The sequence below is a fragment of the Crinia signifera genome, chromosome 4 (assembly GCF_055691185.1).
Source record: "Crinia signifera chromosome 4, ASM5569118v1, whole genome shotgun sequence".
In the NCBI taxonomy this organism is placed as follows: Eukaryota; Metazoa; Chordata; class Amphibia; order Anura; family Myobatrachidae; genus Crinia; species Crinia signifera.
Genome location: NC_139220.1, coordinates 261,701,606 through 261,720,398, shown reverse-complemented (window position 1 = coordinate 261,720,398; position 18,793 = coordinate 261,701,606). Strand labels below are relative to the sequence as shown.

At 46.7% G+C, this 18,793-nt stretch overlaps 1 protein-coding gene across 1 annotated transcript in view; it reads left to right on the top strand.

Moving 5' to 3' along the window:
- LOC146075329 (WD repeat-containing protein 76-like) overlaps positions 1-18,793 on the top strand; it is a 65,177-nt gene that overhangs the window by 30,879 nt on the left and 15,505 nt on the right. The window contains exons 10-11 of the mRNA XM_083184458.1: positions 9,601-9,759; positions 10,165-10,385. Coding sequence (XP_083040584.1) covers positions 9,601-9,759; positions 10,165-10,385 — 380 coding nt within the window. The remainder of the gene's footprint in view (positions 1-9,600; positions 9,760-10,164; positions 10,386-18,793) is intronic.

Genomic DNA, 18,793 nt, shown 5'->3' with positions numbered 1-18,793 from the left:
GTGGAAGTTCTCCTCCTTTTTCAAATCAACACATCTGACCGGGTATGGGGTGCTGACATCGTGAAAAATGTAATACATTTTGTAAACAATGCCTAGACCACGGGGGCACCTTTTTAATTGCTTAAAATATTCACTTGGCATTAGCGGTAATTTGACACTGGAAGCCGATTGTGAAGCTGTGTACACACTGTACACTTATCACTGGCAATATGGTCGCTGGGTGCGCCCTCCCGTTTTCAGCCCTCTAATGGTCTCTGGTCGGAGGAGCATGCTTTTCCGACCAGCGACTTCCCCTGCCTCTTCTCCCAGCAGTTTATTATTTTCATCAGTGACCATCTCTGATGAAAACGGGACACTGAGCAATAGGATTGCTGAGCAATATATTGCCAGCGATCATATTGCGCCGTGTGTACACAGCTTAAGACCAGCAAAACCACTTATTGCTACTCCAAACAATCACAGATCAGCCTCCAAATCTCAGAGTTAGAATGAGGCAATAAGGATTATAGGCGTCCTTGGGCATTCTCCACACGTAAGCCTGGCTTCCGCATGAACTGATACTCGTGTTGTCTCGTCTTTATTGCTTAGTCACCAGGACAACACAGCTTAACCCTTTGAGTGCCAACATCTGTGAGATGCGCAAAATATCTGCAACAAATGCCAGCGTCGCTCACATTTTACACATTTTATACATTTTTTATTTTTATTTTTTAAATGGTGTGTAAAAAAAAAAATATATATTTCTTATGTAAGGTAAACGTTAAGTCATTTATAATGAATGTTTGCTTGCCAATTTTTACGCCAATTTTTACACCAATTTTGACAAATTCACTTGGCACTCAAAAGGGTTAAACAAACCAATGATGACAGATCAGTTTTTCAAATGTACTTGTAATCTTACTCCCTTTATGTTAGGGTAAGGGAGATAACCTGTGCACTGTAAAGGCCCCCATACATTTGGCCAACTTGTCCTAAGGACAAGTCGGCCCGACTTCCCCTGAGCTCTCCCGGCAGCTCCCCGGGAGAGATATATAAGATTTGGCACTTGATGTGGCATTTTTTACATGTGATAAATCGGCTCGATTTCCATTTGTTGGAGACATTTGGACATTTTAAAGCCGGATAGGAAATATAATCCCACTCCTCTTTAGTTAAAGTGATAGAGAGGTCTGATTCCCATTTAATACAGGTTGAGTATCCCTTATCCAAAATGCTCGGGACCAGGAGAATTTTGGATAACGGATTATTCCGTATTTCGGAATATTTTAATATTTCAATGATGTATTTTGAAGTATCTTGCATTTATGCTGTATAAACACATAATATACACACAAATATATTTTATTACCACATAAAATACACACAAATATATTTTAATTGTTTAAAAAACAAGGTTTCAAAACGTGAAACAAAATGTGTGTACTATCTCAGCACTGAATTTGAATGCCAAGCAATCATTGTCTTGCACATATATAGTGCCAGTTACATATCATGTCCTCAGTAATGCTGTTACAAATGTCCCCAGTGAGTTTTTAGCAAAAAAAATATTTTTTTTTCACTTTCTGGAATGTCCGTATTTCGGAATAATTCGGATAACGGATATTCGGATACGGGATACTCGACCTGTATGTGCTGGTAGCTTCCCTTTTTTTGATTTAGTTATTTGATAGTCATACCATCTGGAGATTTCTCCTTTATGTAACGGGGAAGTCAGTCTAGAGAATAGGATTCTAGGGAAGGCTGGGACCTTAGATGTAGATTTAAAAGCATTGGATAACCAGTGGCGTATTTGAAGGAATTTGTAGAAATCTTGCTTAGGGACATTATGCTGTGACTGGAGAGTGGAGAATTGTAAGAGAGTACCCTCGGAGGACAACTGTTTCAGGGAAGACAGGCCAACTATAGTCCAGGAGTCTAACTGCAAATTAGGGATTAGTCTGGCTATGGCTTTAAGTGTTAAATCCGGACCCGGTAGGGATATCTCTTCGTCGTCTTTGATAGTCCTGTGCCAGACAGATAGTGTAGCTCTAATAGCTGCGCCCCTTCCAGACCAGGTTGGGGATGCATGTGAGGGGATCCAGAAAAGGTCAGTGAGATGGAATTTAGGTATAAAAGAGAGTTCCATAATTACCCAAGGTTTAGGAGAGTGAGGTTCGAACCAACCCCTGGCCTGAGTATAGATGCCATTTGATAGGCATCAATATCTGGGTAGGCAACACCCCCAGAGCGCTTGGTGAGGGTAAGGGTCTTCCTTGAGATTCGAGGTCTAGCACCCTTCCAGATGTATTTAGAAAACAAGGTATTTAGTTTAGATATAATAACTTTGGGGGGGTTCCTAGGGATAGCACGGAAAACATACATGAGCTTGGGCAATAGGACCATCTTAGAGGCCGTAATCCGGCCCATCCGGGAGATCTCATGAAGAGACCACTCTGTAATAAGCTTTTCAAAGGAATTAAGTAGTGGTATAAGGTCACATGCACCCCCAAATATTTAATAGACCTCGTCTGTCAAGCATATTGCTATCTGTCTTTCAGTAACGCGACAGTCTCCGGAGGAACGTTTAGGGGGAGGGCTTTGGTCTTGGATGTGTTCAGTTTGTAGAAGGAGATGTTAGTATACTCTGTTAAGACCAAATGTAGTACAGCAAGAGATTTTTCTGGATGTAGTAGGCATAGGAGTATGTCGTCAGCGAATAGGCATATTTTATGTGGTATCCCTCCAATAACTGGACCGACAATCCCACTGCTTGAGCTAATCCTTTCAGCTAAAGGTTCTATGGCCAACGCAAAGATAAGTGGGGATATGGGGCAACCCTGCTTAGTGCCATTGGAAATCTTAAAGTTAGAGCAAAGGCAGTCATTTACAAACACCTTCGCGGATGGGTACGAGTAGAATGCGAAAATAGTCTAGGAACTTGCCTCCAAAACCAAATTTTAACATTATGGATCTGAGGTATCCCCAGTGTAGTCTGTCAAAAGCTTTTTCGGCGTCTAGAGAGAGCAGTAATAGAGGTTCTTGGTTCAGATCACCGTTTACTAAAACATTAAACACCCTACGCGTGTTATCCGGGGCCTGTCTGCCCGGAACAAATCCCACCTGGTCAGCCGCCACCAGAGAGGGAAGCAGAGGCGATAACCTGTTAGCTATCATCTTTGCGTAAAGTTTTAGATCCGTATTCAATAAAGCTATGGGGCGAAAGTTCTGTACTGATGTGGGTGGTTTACCTGGTTTTGGAATCGCCACTATCCAGGCTTCAAGCATTTCTTTTGGGAAGCTTTTAAAATCGGAAGCACCGTTAAACTCCCCGCAATATAGGGGCAAAATCTGTCTTGAAACATTTATAAAAATTAGAAAGGTAGCCATCGGGGCCAGGGGCTTTATCTCGTGGCAAGGCGTCGATGGCCGCCTCTACCTCGGACAAAGACCAGAGGGAGCACAGGGACAGACAGGTCTCAGAGTCCAACCTCGGGAGATCAATACCGCCCAAAAAAGCTTCGATGTCAGCTGGAGCAGGTTGAGGGGTATTGGCAACCATATTTAGGTTATAGAGCTGGGAATAGTATTCCGCGAAGGTGTTTGCTATGTGGAAGGGATCCACAACCCTAGTTCCTCGAGAGGATTTTTGTTTATTTTAAACTATAATTGTTATGGTGAGATTTTGCTTTCCATTTAAGAGCTACTGAAAAATTGTCGACATTTGGAAAAGCAATTTTTTACGGCTGCTTGGAATAGGTGGATTTCTATTAGACACCCTGCAGCTGTTCACATCATCCTTCATTATTATGACTAATCTTTAGATGATATGCTTTCTCCTTCGGGAGACATCAGGGGCCACAGCGTTACAGTGGGTAGTAAGGAGATGGGAGAGCACCAGCACCCTAGAGGTTAAACTTGAACTGCCTCCCAGGCAGCCGGGCTCCTCCCCTCCTCTACCCCGCCTCCAGGCCAGGAAGCTCAGTTTTTTCGGGTGCTGGCAGGAGCCAGATGCACCTAATAGAGGGGCTGCTATTTAGCAGCCTAACTTGATTTTTATATTTTATTTTTCATTTTTCTTTTACACTGACTTGTGTCAGTGACAGAGCAGCAGCACTGGGGGTCTGCACAGACACCTGCGCTGCTGCTCCATCACCCGGGTCCGGAGCTGCATCGCCACTCGAGGGTGGGGACCTGCAGCGGCCCCCGGGCACTGGGGAGCCACAGCCGCCACCGGACGCCGGGGACCTGACAAAGGTAACGCGCTCCCCGCTGGGAGCGCGCGCGATTGCGCTTGCTGGGCATTGCGGCTGCAGCAGTTCGGCGGGGGGGACCGCCGACTGCGCTGACAAGCGGACGGCTGGTTCGCCACCCGCTCCCGCTGGACCACCAGGGAAACGGTTTGTGGGCAGCGGCGCCAGGTATGCGGGGCCGCCCGGTAGCGCCGGACCCCTGCCATTTTTACCTGCGCCGCATGTGGACACCTCCCTGGGGGCCATTTGTCAGCAGGGGGAGAAGGCTCCCCCCACATCAGCCTCTCCACCCGGGGACAGTAGGCAGGGAACTGTGTTTATCACACAGAGAGTTCCCGCCACTGAGATCCCTTCCTGCCTGCCTGCAACATGTGAGGAGGGACACGGAGGAGCTCATAGCCACCCGGAGTTCCACTCCTTCACTGCCAGGTCATTTGGGCATGTCCCCCCTGTACCCCTCCTTCGGGAAACTGTACAGTACTGTGCTCTGAAAGGAGCCTTGTGCCATTAATTGCATTGCCCTTGTATGCTGCATTGTTTGTTAACAGTTTAGCTGCCTGTCAGTTTAATCTGTGTTACACTGTACTATATGGCCATGTATTGCTGGTTAGGTCATGCTGACTTAACATGTGTGGAGGGACACAGAGAGCTTATCAAGCCAGTCTGGGGTTCCACTCCTTCACTGCCTGGGCTCCCCTGTAATAATCTCCTCCAGGAGTCAGGTTACAGAGCAGACAGAGTTCAAACTGTGGGCACAGCAGAGCCAAGTGCAACATTGTATCCTGTGAATTAACACCATCACTGCCTGTCGGAAGCATAAAGGACAGAGCGGATGGTGTAATGGTTAGCATTGCTGCATCACAGTGCAGAGGTCATGGGTTCGATTCCCAACATGACCCAAACTCTGCAGTTATCTGCCTGTCAGATACAAGCTGGCTGTCAGATGCAGACTGCGTTGTCTGTATCATATAGACTGCCAGTATATCCACTGCACCTGTGTATATATAACTGCACTGTATGTCTATATCACTGCTTTGTATGTCTATTACAAGCTGGCTCAGATGCATACTGCATTGTCTGTACCGTATAGACTGCCGGTCTATATCACGGCAGCTGTCTATTGTATGTATATCACTGCACTGTCTATATCACTGCATTGTATGTATATCACAGGCTGGCTGTGCACTGTGTAACACTATCACTGCCTGTCAGAAAGGCTGCCTGCCAATGATTGCTATATGTGCCTAGTACTAGCTTACTGCGTACTGTGGGGGCAGCACAGCTCGGGTCGTGGGTTCAATTCCCACTATGACCCTAACTGTGCAGAGTTTGTACGTTCTCTCCGTGTTTTAGTGGGGTTACTCCGTGTACTCCGGTTTCTTCCCACATTGCAAAATTTAAAACAGAAGTATGCTGTGTTAGCCGTACATATGGGCCAAATGTCTACGCCACCGCAAGGTATACATAGTACCAGCTTACGGTGTATGGCTTGAACACTATCTCTGTTGGTCAAAGAATACTGTGTTAGCGGTACCATATAGGCTACCCGCCTATTCTATGGCATTGTATGCCTTCTATACTTGTAGTACATTGTCTTACCTGTGCTTTAGCAGCCGGTTCACAGTGCTATAATACTGCAACGTCTTCCAGGAGTACCAGTCCCAGTGACTCTGGGGCTCCGGCGCGGATGTCTTGTACATCCTGTAATGTTGGCCTATGCCCCCATTACTAGTACAGTACGGCTTATACGCAGGCTGCTACAATGCCTGGGCGATGCCCACAGGTACAGCCTCCTCTAGAAAACAGGAGCCTGCTTGGGCCACGTTCTTTACTCCGTTGCCGGTGCAGCTAGTAGCAGTAGCAGCCTCATCCCTTGGCTGAGTGCTTATCTGCCTCCAGACAAGGTCCCCAGAAATGCCGTCCCCATCCTTGGCGGGTGTAGCTCCCCGCACAGTGGAAGCGCTCTGTACCTGCAGGTAGACGCAGATACCCCCGTCATCCAGACTCCTCCGTCAGCAGACACAGAGAGGAGGACACCTGGGATTAGCATTGTCTAGAGGGGACCGTCGACGACGGTATGGAAGATGGGGGGCCTGTGATAAGGTGAATCCCCCCCACCTCGTCTTGAGGTGCCGACCTTGGTCTCAGCTGTCAAATAGGTCCTTACCTTAAACGACCCCGCTGAGCCGCCTACACCTTTGGGTGTCTCCCTAGGTGTTTTCTGGGTTTATTCCGTAAATCTGTGAACTCGACTAAGGTCACCAGTTGGGAGATTCCTAACAGGAAGTTTAGCTTGCCATCGGCGGTTTCCCTTCCTTTTACCCCCTTCCACAGGAGGACATAGTCCCCTGGGAGACTGTCCCTAAAGTGGACGCACTCCTGCCCCAGGCATCTGCTTGGGTGGCTAAGGCCTTAGTTGCGTGAGCAACTTCTCTCACAGCGGACGCTGCATAAGGGGTGTCGGAGGAAACCCTGCTGCCTTCTATTGAGTATCAGGTGACACTTTACCTGGGGGTGACGGCTCTGGAAATTACACCAATCGCCTCCAGAGGGTCACCCTCGGCCATAGCTGCACACACATACCAGTGTCTGTGCTCTTGGAAGGCCTGAACTCAAAGTCCCTTTTGAGGGTTCCTTTTTATTTGGGCCAGTGCCAAATATGGGGGCCGGTTTAGATACCATTCGGCAGAGGATATCCCTTCTGGGGGATTGCCATCTGGCTCTACAGTCCAGGATCAGACATCTCTTGTCCCCCTGGCAGGTGTCTGTGCATGCCTGCGTGGGGTCCCTGGGGTTGGTGGATCGGCCTTCGAATTGGCAGAATAGGCTCAGTTCCATACCAACCCTCTACAATACTGTCCAAGGAGCAGCACGGATAGTGTAGTGGTTAACATTACTGCTTCACTGCGCTGAGGTCATGGGTTCGATTCCCACCATGGCCCTAACTGTGCGGAGTTTGTATATTCTCCCCAGACTTGCATGGGTTTACTCCTGGTACTCCGGTTTCCTCCCACAATATCCATGCCCAGAAGTTCGCCTGGTCTCCAGCAGGGCCCCCCTTTCCTGGGGGCTTCTGGACGGGACCTCGCTACTGGAGCCATGCATGCTAGCCTCCCGTGTTTGGGGGGTGGTCACTTCTCAAAGGTCGTTCCAGGGTCTCTGGACCACTCTAGTGGCCCAGCCCTCCATCATCGTCCTCGAACTAAAGACAATCTTCCGGGCAGTCCGCTTGGCGGAACCCTAACTTAGGGGTTGGCCGGTGCAAGTCCAGTCGGACATTGCGACAAGGGTGGCATATGTTAACCACCAGGGTGGCACTAGTTGTCAGCCCACTATGACAGAAGCATCCGGCATCTTTCAGAGATGATCCCTGCTTTTTCAGAAATTTTTATCCTGGTAGTCCAGAATTGGGTGGCGGTCTTCCTCGGCCGTCAGACCTGTGATGCCGACGACTTGACCCCCCTTAGAGTGATGTTTCAGATGCTGGTACAACGGTGGGGCCCAACCGAGGTGGCCTTGACAGCCTCTCGCCATACCCTCAAACCACCACTGTGCGGGTCCTGGTCTTGCGACCCGGAGGGGGGGGCTTGCCTGGTAGACGCCCTGTCCGCTCCGTGGCCGTCCACACTGATGGCGCCTTTCCACCACTTTCCTCCTTTTGCGAATGTCTCGCAAGCTGAAGCCGGAGGGCGGCACATTGATTCTGGTTGCTCCACCTTGGCCCAGACGGATCTGGTTTTCGGATCTGCAGTCAGTAGCCCCTCCTATTCGCTTACCCCTGGACACAGGCAGGCTCTCATGGTCCGCCTCTCTCTTTCGGCTTTGAGGCACTTGGCTTTGACGGGGTGGCTGTTGAGACCTCCCGGGTAAGACCCAGCGGGTTTCACTCCACCATGCTCAGGGCGAGGAAACCTCCCTAGATGGGGTGTACCATCGCATATGGAGGCCTTACTTTTCCTGCTGCGAACCCTACGCTTCAGATTCCGGGACTTACTACCTGGCTAGGGTTCTGTCCTTCTTGCAGAAGGGTCTGGAGGCTGGGTTGCGTTGATCATCTTTAAAGGTTCGGATTTCAGCCTTGCACATCTTGTCCTGTCGACGGGTGGCCCTGTCGACGGATGTCTGTACATTCCTGCAGGATGTCTTGCATATCCAGCCTCCCTTAGTTACCCCAGTTGCCCCCTGGGATCTCTCTAATCCTGACTTCTTCAGGGCCCACCTTTTGTGCCCTTGCGGTCGGTGGACCTGTGTTGACTCGCCTGGAAGATTGTTTCCTTGTTGGCGATAGCTTTGGCCAGGGGAGTCTCTGACCTGTCAGCTCTGTCCTGTAAGTCCTTGGTTCTTGGTTATAACCGGGCGGTTTTTCCTACCGTCCCTTCTCAACTACCTTAAGTGGTGTCCGGCTTTCAGGTCAACCAGGACATTATTGTTCCGGCATTTAGACAGTCTGTTGTTACTACGGCTTGGTCCTCCTTGGACGTTGTCCGGCCGGGGCGTATTTATGTGCTATGTGCACCGTTCTAGGCTGTTGCACTAGTCAGACTCTCTCTCTCTCTCTCTCTCTCTTTGTACTATATGGTGTTCGGATGAGAGGGTGGCCCGCCTCTACGCAAACTACTGCCCGCTAGAGTCGCTCTGGCAGGCATATTTGGACACCTCCCTCCCGGTTCCGGCAGGGATTCAGGCACATTCCGTTAGGTCTGTGGAGGTGTCCTGGGCTGTAAGAGGCGGTGCTAAAGTTGAGCAAATTTGCAGGGCGGCGACTTGGTCGTCCGCCATTACTGTCTTGCGTTTTTACGCTTTTGACACGTTTGCCTCCCAGGACTCGGCCTTTGGCCAGAGTGTGTTGGCTGCGGCACAGGCGCGTCCCCACCCATAGGTGGCTGCTTTAGGACGTCCCACTGTAACGCTGTGGCCCCTGATGTCTCCCGAAGGAGAAAATGAGATTTATGTCTTACCTGGTAAATCTCTTTCTTCGAGGACATCAGGGGCCACAGGGATCCCTCCCTGCCGCGCCTGCTTTACTTCCGTTATGGTTAAGTTATGATTATGTTATATTATCCCTCGGTTGAGGGTACTAACATGTTCAGAATGTGTTTCTGTGCGGTGCTTCTCTTCCTTCTATCTTGTCTCCTGCCTTGGCTTGTTAAAAAAAACTGAGCTTCCTGGCCTGGAGGCGGGGTAGAGGAGGGGAGGAGCCCGGCTGCCTGGGAGGCAGTTCAAGTTTAACCTCTAGGGTGCTGGTGCTCTCCCATCTCCTTACTACCCACTGTAACGCTGTGGCCCCTGATGTCCTCGAAGAAAGAGATTTACCAGGTAAGACATAAATCTCATTTTCTCTCTTATAACTATTTGCACATTGCTTTTTTAGGGACACAAGCCACCTGGTAAAGGGGTGTATACATTTGTACCCCACAGCAAAAGAGTTTCCACTTTACTTTTCTCTCCATCTAATCCTGCACATCTGCTGTCACTCAGTAACGATGGAACAATACGCTGCTCCGATCTCGATTCCTTCATGTTTGATGTGGTGAGGATGTTTTTTTTTTTTTTTTTTTTTTTTTAAGTCTTTTGAAGTTCCCTTTTGCTATTTGCACATTTACATCTTGGCCCACAATCAGTCTAATGATGAAATATATTTGAACAGTGAGACAAAAGGAAATAATGCTCATGAACCTGTATAGGAACATCATGAACAGATAAGTGTGCATTTAAGGGGAGATGTATCAAGTTGTGAATGTCAATGAAAATAGGTGATGTTGCCATAGCAATTTATTGGTTGCTATGGGCAACATTACTTTTTTTTTTTTTTTTTTTTTTTTAGAAGATTTAGTAAATTTACCCCTTACAATGAAAAGACCAGTTTTTTTATAGAGTGTCTGCCCCCTGTACATTCTATGTTGTAACAGGTCCCTTGTTCTATGTCTCTGTACAGGTTTACCGTGATGATGGTGATGGAGGTTTCTCCTCATTTGACTTCCTGTCAGCTGACAGCTCTGTGCTGATAGTTAGTCACTGGGATGCTTGTTTATCAGTGGTAGATCGCAGGACTCCGGGGACAACACATGAAATGCAGATACCTTTGTCCATGCCTAGTGCCCGAACTGTTAGTGTCCATCCACTAAAAAGAGATCTGTGTGTTGTGGCAGGATCCAGGTGAGATTGTGGCCATGTTATTTTTTTTATTTATTTATTAACAGTTTCTTATATAGCGCAGCATATTCCGTTGCGCTTTACAATAGCAGACAGTGATACAACAAAACAGGGTATTTACAGACAGTCAAAATGTAGGAGGGCCCTGCTCGCAAGCTTACAATCTATAGGGAAATAGGCATTGATACATAAGGATAGATACTGTATTCTTTATTGCATCGATTCCACCAGAACGCAAGGTTCTATGACTGGTCCTGGAATTTGATAAGCTTGCCTGAAGAGATGAGTTTTAAGGGAACGCTTATAGGTTTGTAGACTGGAGGAGAGTCTTATTGTGCTTGGGAGGGCATTCCACAGAGTGGGTGCAGCCCGAAGAAAGTCCTGCAGTCGGGAATGGGAGCGAGTAATGAGTGTGGATGAGAGACGCAGATCTTGGGAGGAGCGTAGAGGTCGTGTTGGATGATATTGGATGAGATAAGAGAAGATATGTATGTTGGTGTAGTTTGGTTTATGGCTTTGTGTGTAAGTAAAAGAATTTTGTATTGAATACGGTAGAATACAGGTAACCAATGAAGTGACTGACAGAGTAGCTTTGCAGCTAATGAACGTCTGGCTAGGAAGATTAGCCTTGCAGCTGCATTCATAATGGACTGTAGTGGTGAGAGTCTGTATTGGGGAAGGCCAATAAGGAGACTATTGCAATAATCAATGCGTGAGATGATGAGAGCATGGATTAGAGTTTTTGCAGTGTCTTGTGTAAGGTAAGGGCGAATTTTAAATATGTTTTTTAGGTGCATGTGGCATGATTTTGAGACAGATTGAATGTGGGGTACAAAGGAAAGTTCTGAGTCAAGGATAACACCTAGGCATCTTCTCAACAGCGATAGAGATATCAGGTTGGTAACTACTATTTATTGGCGGAAATATAATTCATTCTGTTTTTGAGATATTAAGTTTGAGGTGGCGAGATGACATCCAGGATGAAACAGCAGAAAGGCATTCAGAGACACGGCTCAATACAGATGGGGACAGGTCCGGGGAGGATAGGTAGAGCTGAGTATCATCCGCATACAGATGATACTGAAATCCAAAGGAGCTGATTAGTTTGCCAAGAGATGAGGTATAGATTGAGAAAAGCAGGGGACCTAAAACTGAATCCTGAGGTACTCCAACTGAAAGAGGTAGCGAAGAGGAGGTAGAATCAGAGAAACGAACACTAAAGGAGCGGTTAGAGAGGTAGGATGAGATCCAAGAGAGGGCTGTGTCTTTAAGACCTATGGATTGTAGTGTTTGTATGAGAAGTGTGTGGTCAACATTGTCAAAAGCAGCAGAGAGATCTAAAAGAATTAGTAGTGAGTAGTGGCCTTTAGACTTAGCAGTGACCAGATCATTCACAACTTTAGTCAGTGCTGTCTCTGTGGAGTGTTGGGCACAAGAGCCTGACTGATGCGGGTCCATTAAGTTGTGCGAGTTAAGAAAGTGTGTGAGGCGAGTATAAGCAAGTCTTTTAAGTAGTTTGGAGGTGCATGGAAGTTGAGAAATGGGACGGTAGTTTGAGAGAGAGCTTGGATCAGAATTCTGTTTTTTTCAGAATCGGAGTAATAACTGCTTGTTTGAACAATGAAGGAAAGACACCAGTAGAGAAACAGAGGTTACAGATTTTAGTTAAGATTGGAATGAGCACAGGAGACAGAGATTTACTTATTTGCGAGGGTATAGGGTCAAGAGGAGAGGTAGTAGAGTGGGAGGCAGAGAAAAGTGCAGATGCTTCATTTGATCCCACAAATGAAGATGAAGTAAATGCTTCAGAGGGCTCAGGTATGGAATTGAGCATATCACCAACTGAGTTGGAGCATACCAATTCATCTCTGATCTTGTCAATCTTATCCCTGAAGTAGGAAGCAAGATCTTGTGCATGGATAGTGGTTGGTGGCTTGGGTGAGGGAGGGTTGAGAAGGGATTTAAATGTATTAAAAAGACGTTTTGGGTTAGAAGCTTGAGCAGAAATTAGAGTTTGGAAAGATGTTTGTTTGGCAGTTTCCAGGGCATAACTATAGTACTGGTAGATATTCTTATATGTAAAGAAATCCATTGGACTGTGAGATTTACGCCATTTACGCTCAGCTTTGCGTGAGATATTTTGTAGGTGTCTCGTTAATTTAGAGTGCCACGGTTGGCGTCTAGGCCTACGTGGAGTGTGGTGGGTAACTGGAGCCACTTCATCCAGGGCTGTTTTGAGGGTTAGGTTTAGGTGTGATACCGCCATCTCAGGAGTAGTGAATGCAGAAATAGGAGCAAGTGAGGAGAGTACTTGAAAATTAATATCATTATTATTTCTGCGGGCTTGAGGTGGATTAAAGGATTTCTGTGTTTTTGAGTTAGAAGTACTAGAGGACAGCATGCAGGTGATAAGGTTGTGATCTGAGAGAGGGAAAGGAGAATTGGTGAATTCCAACACTGAGCACAGCTTGGTGAATATCAGATCAAGACAGTGGCCATCCCGATGAGTAGAGGAGTCAGTCCATTGGGAGAGGCCGAGAGAGGAGGTTAGAGAGAGTAGTTTGGAGGCATGAGCAGCAGAATTTGGGCTATCAATAGCAATGTTGAAGTCACCCATGATGATGGTGGAGATGTCAGCGGAAAGGAAGTGAGGGAGCCAGGCAGAAAAATCTTCCAGAAATCGTGTTGGCTGCCCAGGTGGGCGATAGATAGCTGCAACACGCAGCGAGAAAGGAGTGTAAGTTCTGATGGAATGTACTTCAAATGATGTGAATGTGAGTGATGGAACCTGTGGTATAACTTTGTATGTGAAGGCTTGGGATAGTAATATTCCAACCCCACCTCCTCTGCTGTCACCAGGCCTGGGTGTGTGTGTGAAGTGGAGAGCACCATGTGACAGGGCTGCAGGGGAGGCTGTGTCTGATTGTGAGAGCCATGTTTCTGTTATAGCTAGCAGGTTGAAGTTGTTTGAAATGAAGAGGTCGTTGATTGATGTTAATTTGTTGCCAACAGAGCGTGCATTCCATAACGCACATTTTAGTGATTTGGGGGATGAAGGGAGGCATTTGATGTTTATGAGGTTAGCTGGATTATTATGTTCCTGAGAGTTAGGTGCCTACGAGCGGGGCAAGCAGCTGGGGCCTGGATTAAGTGAAATGTCACCAGCTAATAGAAGCAGTAGAGAGAGATAGGTGTAGCTGCAGGTGGTTTGTGAATGTTGTTTCTGGCGACAGTTTGTGGATGTTATTGTCAATGTAGAGAGATATGTAAAAATCTCATGAGTGTTAGTAAGAGGGGTGTGGATAATTGAGGCAGAAATGTGTATAGAGGGCTGAGCTTCAGGGAGAGAGAGAGAAGAGACTGATTTTGAGAGAAAACCATGGAGAGCGAAGCAGAGCAATAGTTTGTAGTACATGGTGTATTTGAACAGTTCTTAGTGTTCCCCCTAGGAATTATGGGGGGCAGGGCGCTGGTTCGGCGGACCGGGCACGCCGGCGTCACGGCGGGGGGCGTGCCCGGGCCGCCGCGGCACGCTAGGGGGCGTGCCCGGGCCGCCGCGTCACGCTAGGGGGCGTGCCCGGGCTGCCGCGTCACCCCAGGAGGCGTGCCCGGGCCGCCGCGTCACCCCAGGAGGCGTGCCCGGGCCGCCGCGTCACCCCAGGAGGCGTGCCCGGGCCGCCGCGTCACCCCAGGAGGCGTGCCCGGGCCGCCGCGTCACCCCAGGAGGCGTGCCCGGGCCGCCGCAACACCCCAGGAGGCGTGCCCGGGCCACCGCATCGATGAAGGGGCTTGCCCGGCCATGACTACGTCACTGAGCTGCCGGGACGTAGCCATGGCCGGGCAAGCCCCCTTCAGCGATGCGACGGCCCGGGCACTCCAGCGGGCAGAATGCAGGCTGATTTAGCGGGGCGCTGCTAATGGGGCAAGGCGCATTTTGCCCTTTAAAAATCGGGCAGGGCGCAACGCCCCGCTAAAACAGCCTAGCGGGAACACTAGTTCTATAGGCCACGAGTTATATTAGACTTGCAATAGTTAATACCAGCTTACTGGTGTTGGTCATATAGTCCAGTGGTTCCCAAACTTTTTTGAATCACGGCACCCTAGAGCATCAAAATTTTGGCAAGGCACCCCTAGGCGAAATATTTATTTTAGAAAAATTCTGAAACAAATATTAAATTAAGTAACTTGTGTTTAAATGTCATCCTTATGTAGTCCGTTATATGGCGATGGACAAGATTTGCTTCTGTTTATACAAATATTGGTACTTGTGAGTTATCTGGGCTGCCGATTTTTTGATTGTATGCCTTAAGTTAAGGCATACAATCAGATGCGATGCGATATCGCATCGCATGCGATCATCGGATGCGATGACCCGATTTTTCCATAGGAATCAATGTTAAAATGGACTGAGTCCATTTTAACATGGAATTCAATGGGAAAAAGGGGTCCTTTTCATACCCCTACTATCCAAGTGGGCATGGAGTTGGATATAAACCTGTGGCGAGCGTAGCGAGGCGAGCGAAGCGACGGTATTCTGTGTCCCCTCGCGGGGCTCGCTACGCTCGCCACGCTTCGGGCTCGGTGGCTCGCTACGCTCGCCACAGGTTTATATCCAACTCCATGCCCACTTGGATAGTAGGGGTATGAAAAGGACCCCTTTTTCCCATTGAATTCCATGTTAAAATGGACTCAGTCCATTTTAACATTGATTCCTATGGAAAAATCGGGGCATCGCATCGCATCCGATGGTCGCATGCGATGCGATGCGATGCAATGTGCCCGATCCGACCCGATTTAGAAATCGGCAGCCCGGATAACTCACAAGTACCCAAATATTTTATGATTGGCAGCCACCTGCATTGGCATTGCCTCTTACAATGACCATAAATAATTTTAATTGTTCCTGGACCACCAACCTGAGGCACCCCTGCAAGTGTCCTGAGGCACCCCAGGGAGCCACGGCACACAGTTTGGGAACCACTGATATAGTCATTTATAAACCCTACATATATGTGATTGCACGCTGATTAGCACAGCTGACCATAGATTGCATACAATGCTATGGCATGCAGTGAAGTAAATGCTTTCAGTTATAGTTACCCTGTATTTTGTGAAGCAGACACCAGCCTAATATGGCTCCAATTCGCAAGTTCGCAATGTCTAAATGTACAAACACGAGTATTGCAATATAGAAGCAGATTATGTTATTAGAATGGATGAATCACATACACAAACAGGCAGCATAGTGACAGTGTGAGTATATAGGAGTGTAGGTTAGGTACATACGTTCAACTTTAGAGGTTAAAGCAAAGGGTTTTTAAACTTTCTTAGGCTTGAAGATGTCTTGGTGATGAGTTCATCTGTTTTCATCCTGTTTAAGTCCTGAATAAGTCCTGAATTTGTTGGATCATTACAGAACCCTTTTAAATAAACCCTTATAAAATAACCCAACAGCCTAGTGAGGCTCCCTTATAAATGATGGATTCTGTCCATGTGAAGTCAATACAACTAATCAAAGCCTGAACAATCCACCCCTCCCCAATTACAAGGCAGGCAATAAAACTCAAATATAAACAAACATTCAAATAGCAGATTGCCAGCACTTGAAGACAAATTAGTTTGAACTTATACAAGAGCTCTCAAATCTATAAATAATATTAGCACTGTCTTGGATTACCCAATCAAAATATTTGATTCCCTGTTAAGCTGCAGGAGCAGACAGGCCAGTATAGCAATAGCGATATTTACCTTAAACCTGTTCAGAAGCCAAGATCCACAAATCCCCCGAACACCCTGCTCAAACACAAGTCTATGTTCTGGTCAGAAACCTGGCTGATTCAGGCATCTGTCACGGTTCACTTCCCAGCAAGCTGTAATCTTAAAGAGGGTGTGTCATGCATTCAGGGCAGGTGCCAGCTTTTTCTGCGCCCTTGGCAATACTCCTCCAGCTCACTGCTCCCACCATCACCCATTGGCAATACCAACTTTTCAGAAATTCAGTTTGCATTAACCCCTTCCCGCCGCAGCCTGTTTTTGCCTTCCTGACAGAGTCCTTTTTTTTCAAATCTGACATGTATCACTTAAGTGGGGATAACTTTTTTTTGCTTTTACTTATCCCAGTGATTTTGAGATTGTTTTCTCGTGACACATTGTACTTCAAGTTAGTGGTAAATTTTCGTCGATACAGTCTGTGTTTTTTTGTGAAAAATACCAAAATGTCGTAAAAAAAAATGGAAAAATTTGCAATTTTCAAATTGTTACATTTTCTGCTTGTGAGACAAATAATCATACCACTCAAAATAGTTAATGACTAACATAGACCATATGTCTACTTTATGTTGCCATCATTATTTCAACCTCCTTTTAATTTTTTTGGACACTAGGAGGCTTAAAATATGAATAGCAAATTCTCAAATTTTCAAGAAAATTTCAAACACTGATTTTTTTTTAGGGACCAGTTCAGTTCTGATGTGACTTTGAGGGACTTGTATGTGAGACACCCCCATAAATGATGCCATTTCAAAAACTGCACCCCTCACAGTATTCAAAACAGCATTTTGGAAGTTTGTTAACCCTTTAGGTGTTTCACAGGAATTAAAACAAAGTGTAGGTGAAATTTCAAATTTTCATTTTTTTTGCAGATTTTCAATTTTAATACATTTTTTCTAAGGAACACAGTACATTTTACTAGAGAAATGTGACTAAAAATTGATTCCCCCAATTCTTTTGTTTTCATAAATATCCTATATGTGGCCCTAGTGTGCACGTTGACCAAACCACAGGCTTCATAATAGAAGCCCTAGAATCTAGGGGTATAATGTACATTTCAAACCCCCGGGGTTTCACCAATTGTGGTACAACTGGGCAGTGAAAATGAAAAATTAAATTTTTTACACAAAAATGCAGTTCTGGCTCAAAATTTTTAATTTTCACAAGGAATGAAGGAGACAAAGCACCCCAAAATCTGTGCCCCAATTTCTCCCGAGTACGGCAATGCCTCACATGTGACCAAAAAATACCATTTGGGTGCATGGCAGGACTCAGAAGGGAAGGAGTGATTTTTGTGTTTTGCAGCTCAGATTCTGGTGGAATTTTGGTGGGTGCTATGTCGCATTAGCAAGACCCCCAAAGCACCAATACAGTGGAAGCCCCCCACAAGTGACCCCATTTTGCAAACTACACCCCTCAGGGAATTCATCTAGGGGTATAGTGTACATTTCAAACCCCCAGGGGTTTCACCAATTTTGATACAACTGGGCTGTGCAAATGAAAAATTACATTTTTTTACACAAAAATGCAGTTCTGGCTCAAAAATTTTCATTTTCATAAGGTATGAAGGAGAAAAAGCACCCCAAAATCTGTGCCCCAATTTCTCCCGAGTACGGCAATGCCTCACATGTGACCAAAAAATACCATTTGGGTGCATGGCAGGACTCAGAAGGGAAGGAGTGATTTTTGTGTTTTGCAGCTCAGATTCTGGTGGAATTTTGGTGGGTGCTATGTCGCATTAGCAAGACCCCCAAAGCACCAATACAGTGGAAGCCCCCCACAAGTGACCCCATTTTGCAAACTACACCCCTCTGGGAATTCATCTAGGGGTTTAATGTACATTTCAAACCCCCAGGGGTTTCACCAATTGTGGTACAACTGGGCAGTGAAAATGAAAAATTACATTTTTTACACAAAAATGCAGTTCTGGCTCAAAATTTTTCATTTTCACAAGGAATGAAGGAGACAAAGCACCCCAAAATCTGTGCCCCAATTTCTCCCGAGTACGGCAATGCCTCACATGTGACCAAAAAATACCATTTGGGTGCATGGCAGGACTCAGAAGGGAAGGAGTGATTTTTGTATTTTGCAGCTCAGATTCTGGTGGAATTTTGGTGGGTGCTATGTCGCATTAGCAAGACCCCCAAAGCACCAATAGAGTGGAACCCCCCCACAAGTGACCCCATTTTGCAAACTACACCCCTCAGGGAATTCATCTAGGGGTATAGTGTACATTTCAAACCCCCAGGGGTTTCACCAATTTTGATACAACTGGGCAGTGAAAATGAAAAATTAAATTTTTTACACAAAAATGCAGTTCTGGCTCAAAATTTTTCATTTTCACAAGGAATGAAGGAGACAAAGCACCCCAAAATCTGTGCCCCAATTTCTCCCGAGTACGGCAATGCTTCATGTGTGACCAAAAATGGCAGGACTCAGAAGGGAAGGAGTGATATTTGGATTTTGCAGCACAGATTCTGGTGGAATGTTGGTGGGTGCTATGTCGCATTAGCAAGACCCCCAAAGCACCAATACAGTGGAACCCCCCCACAAGTGACCCCATTTTGCAAACTACACCCCTCAGGGAATTCATCTAGGGGTATAGTGTACATTTCAAACCCCCAGGGGTTTCACCAATTTTG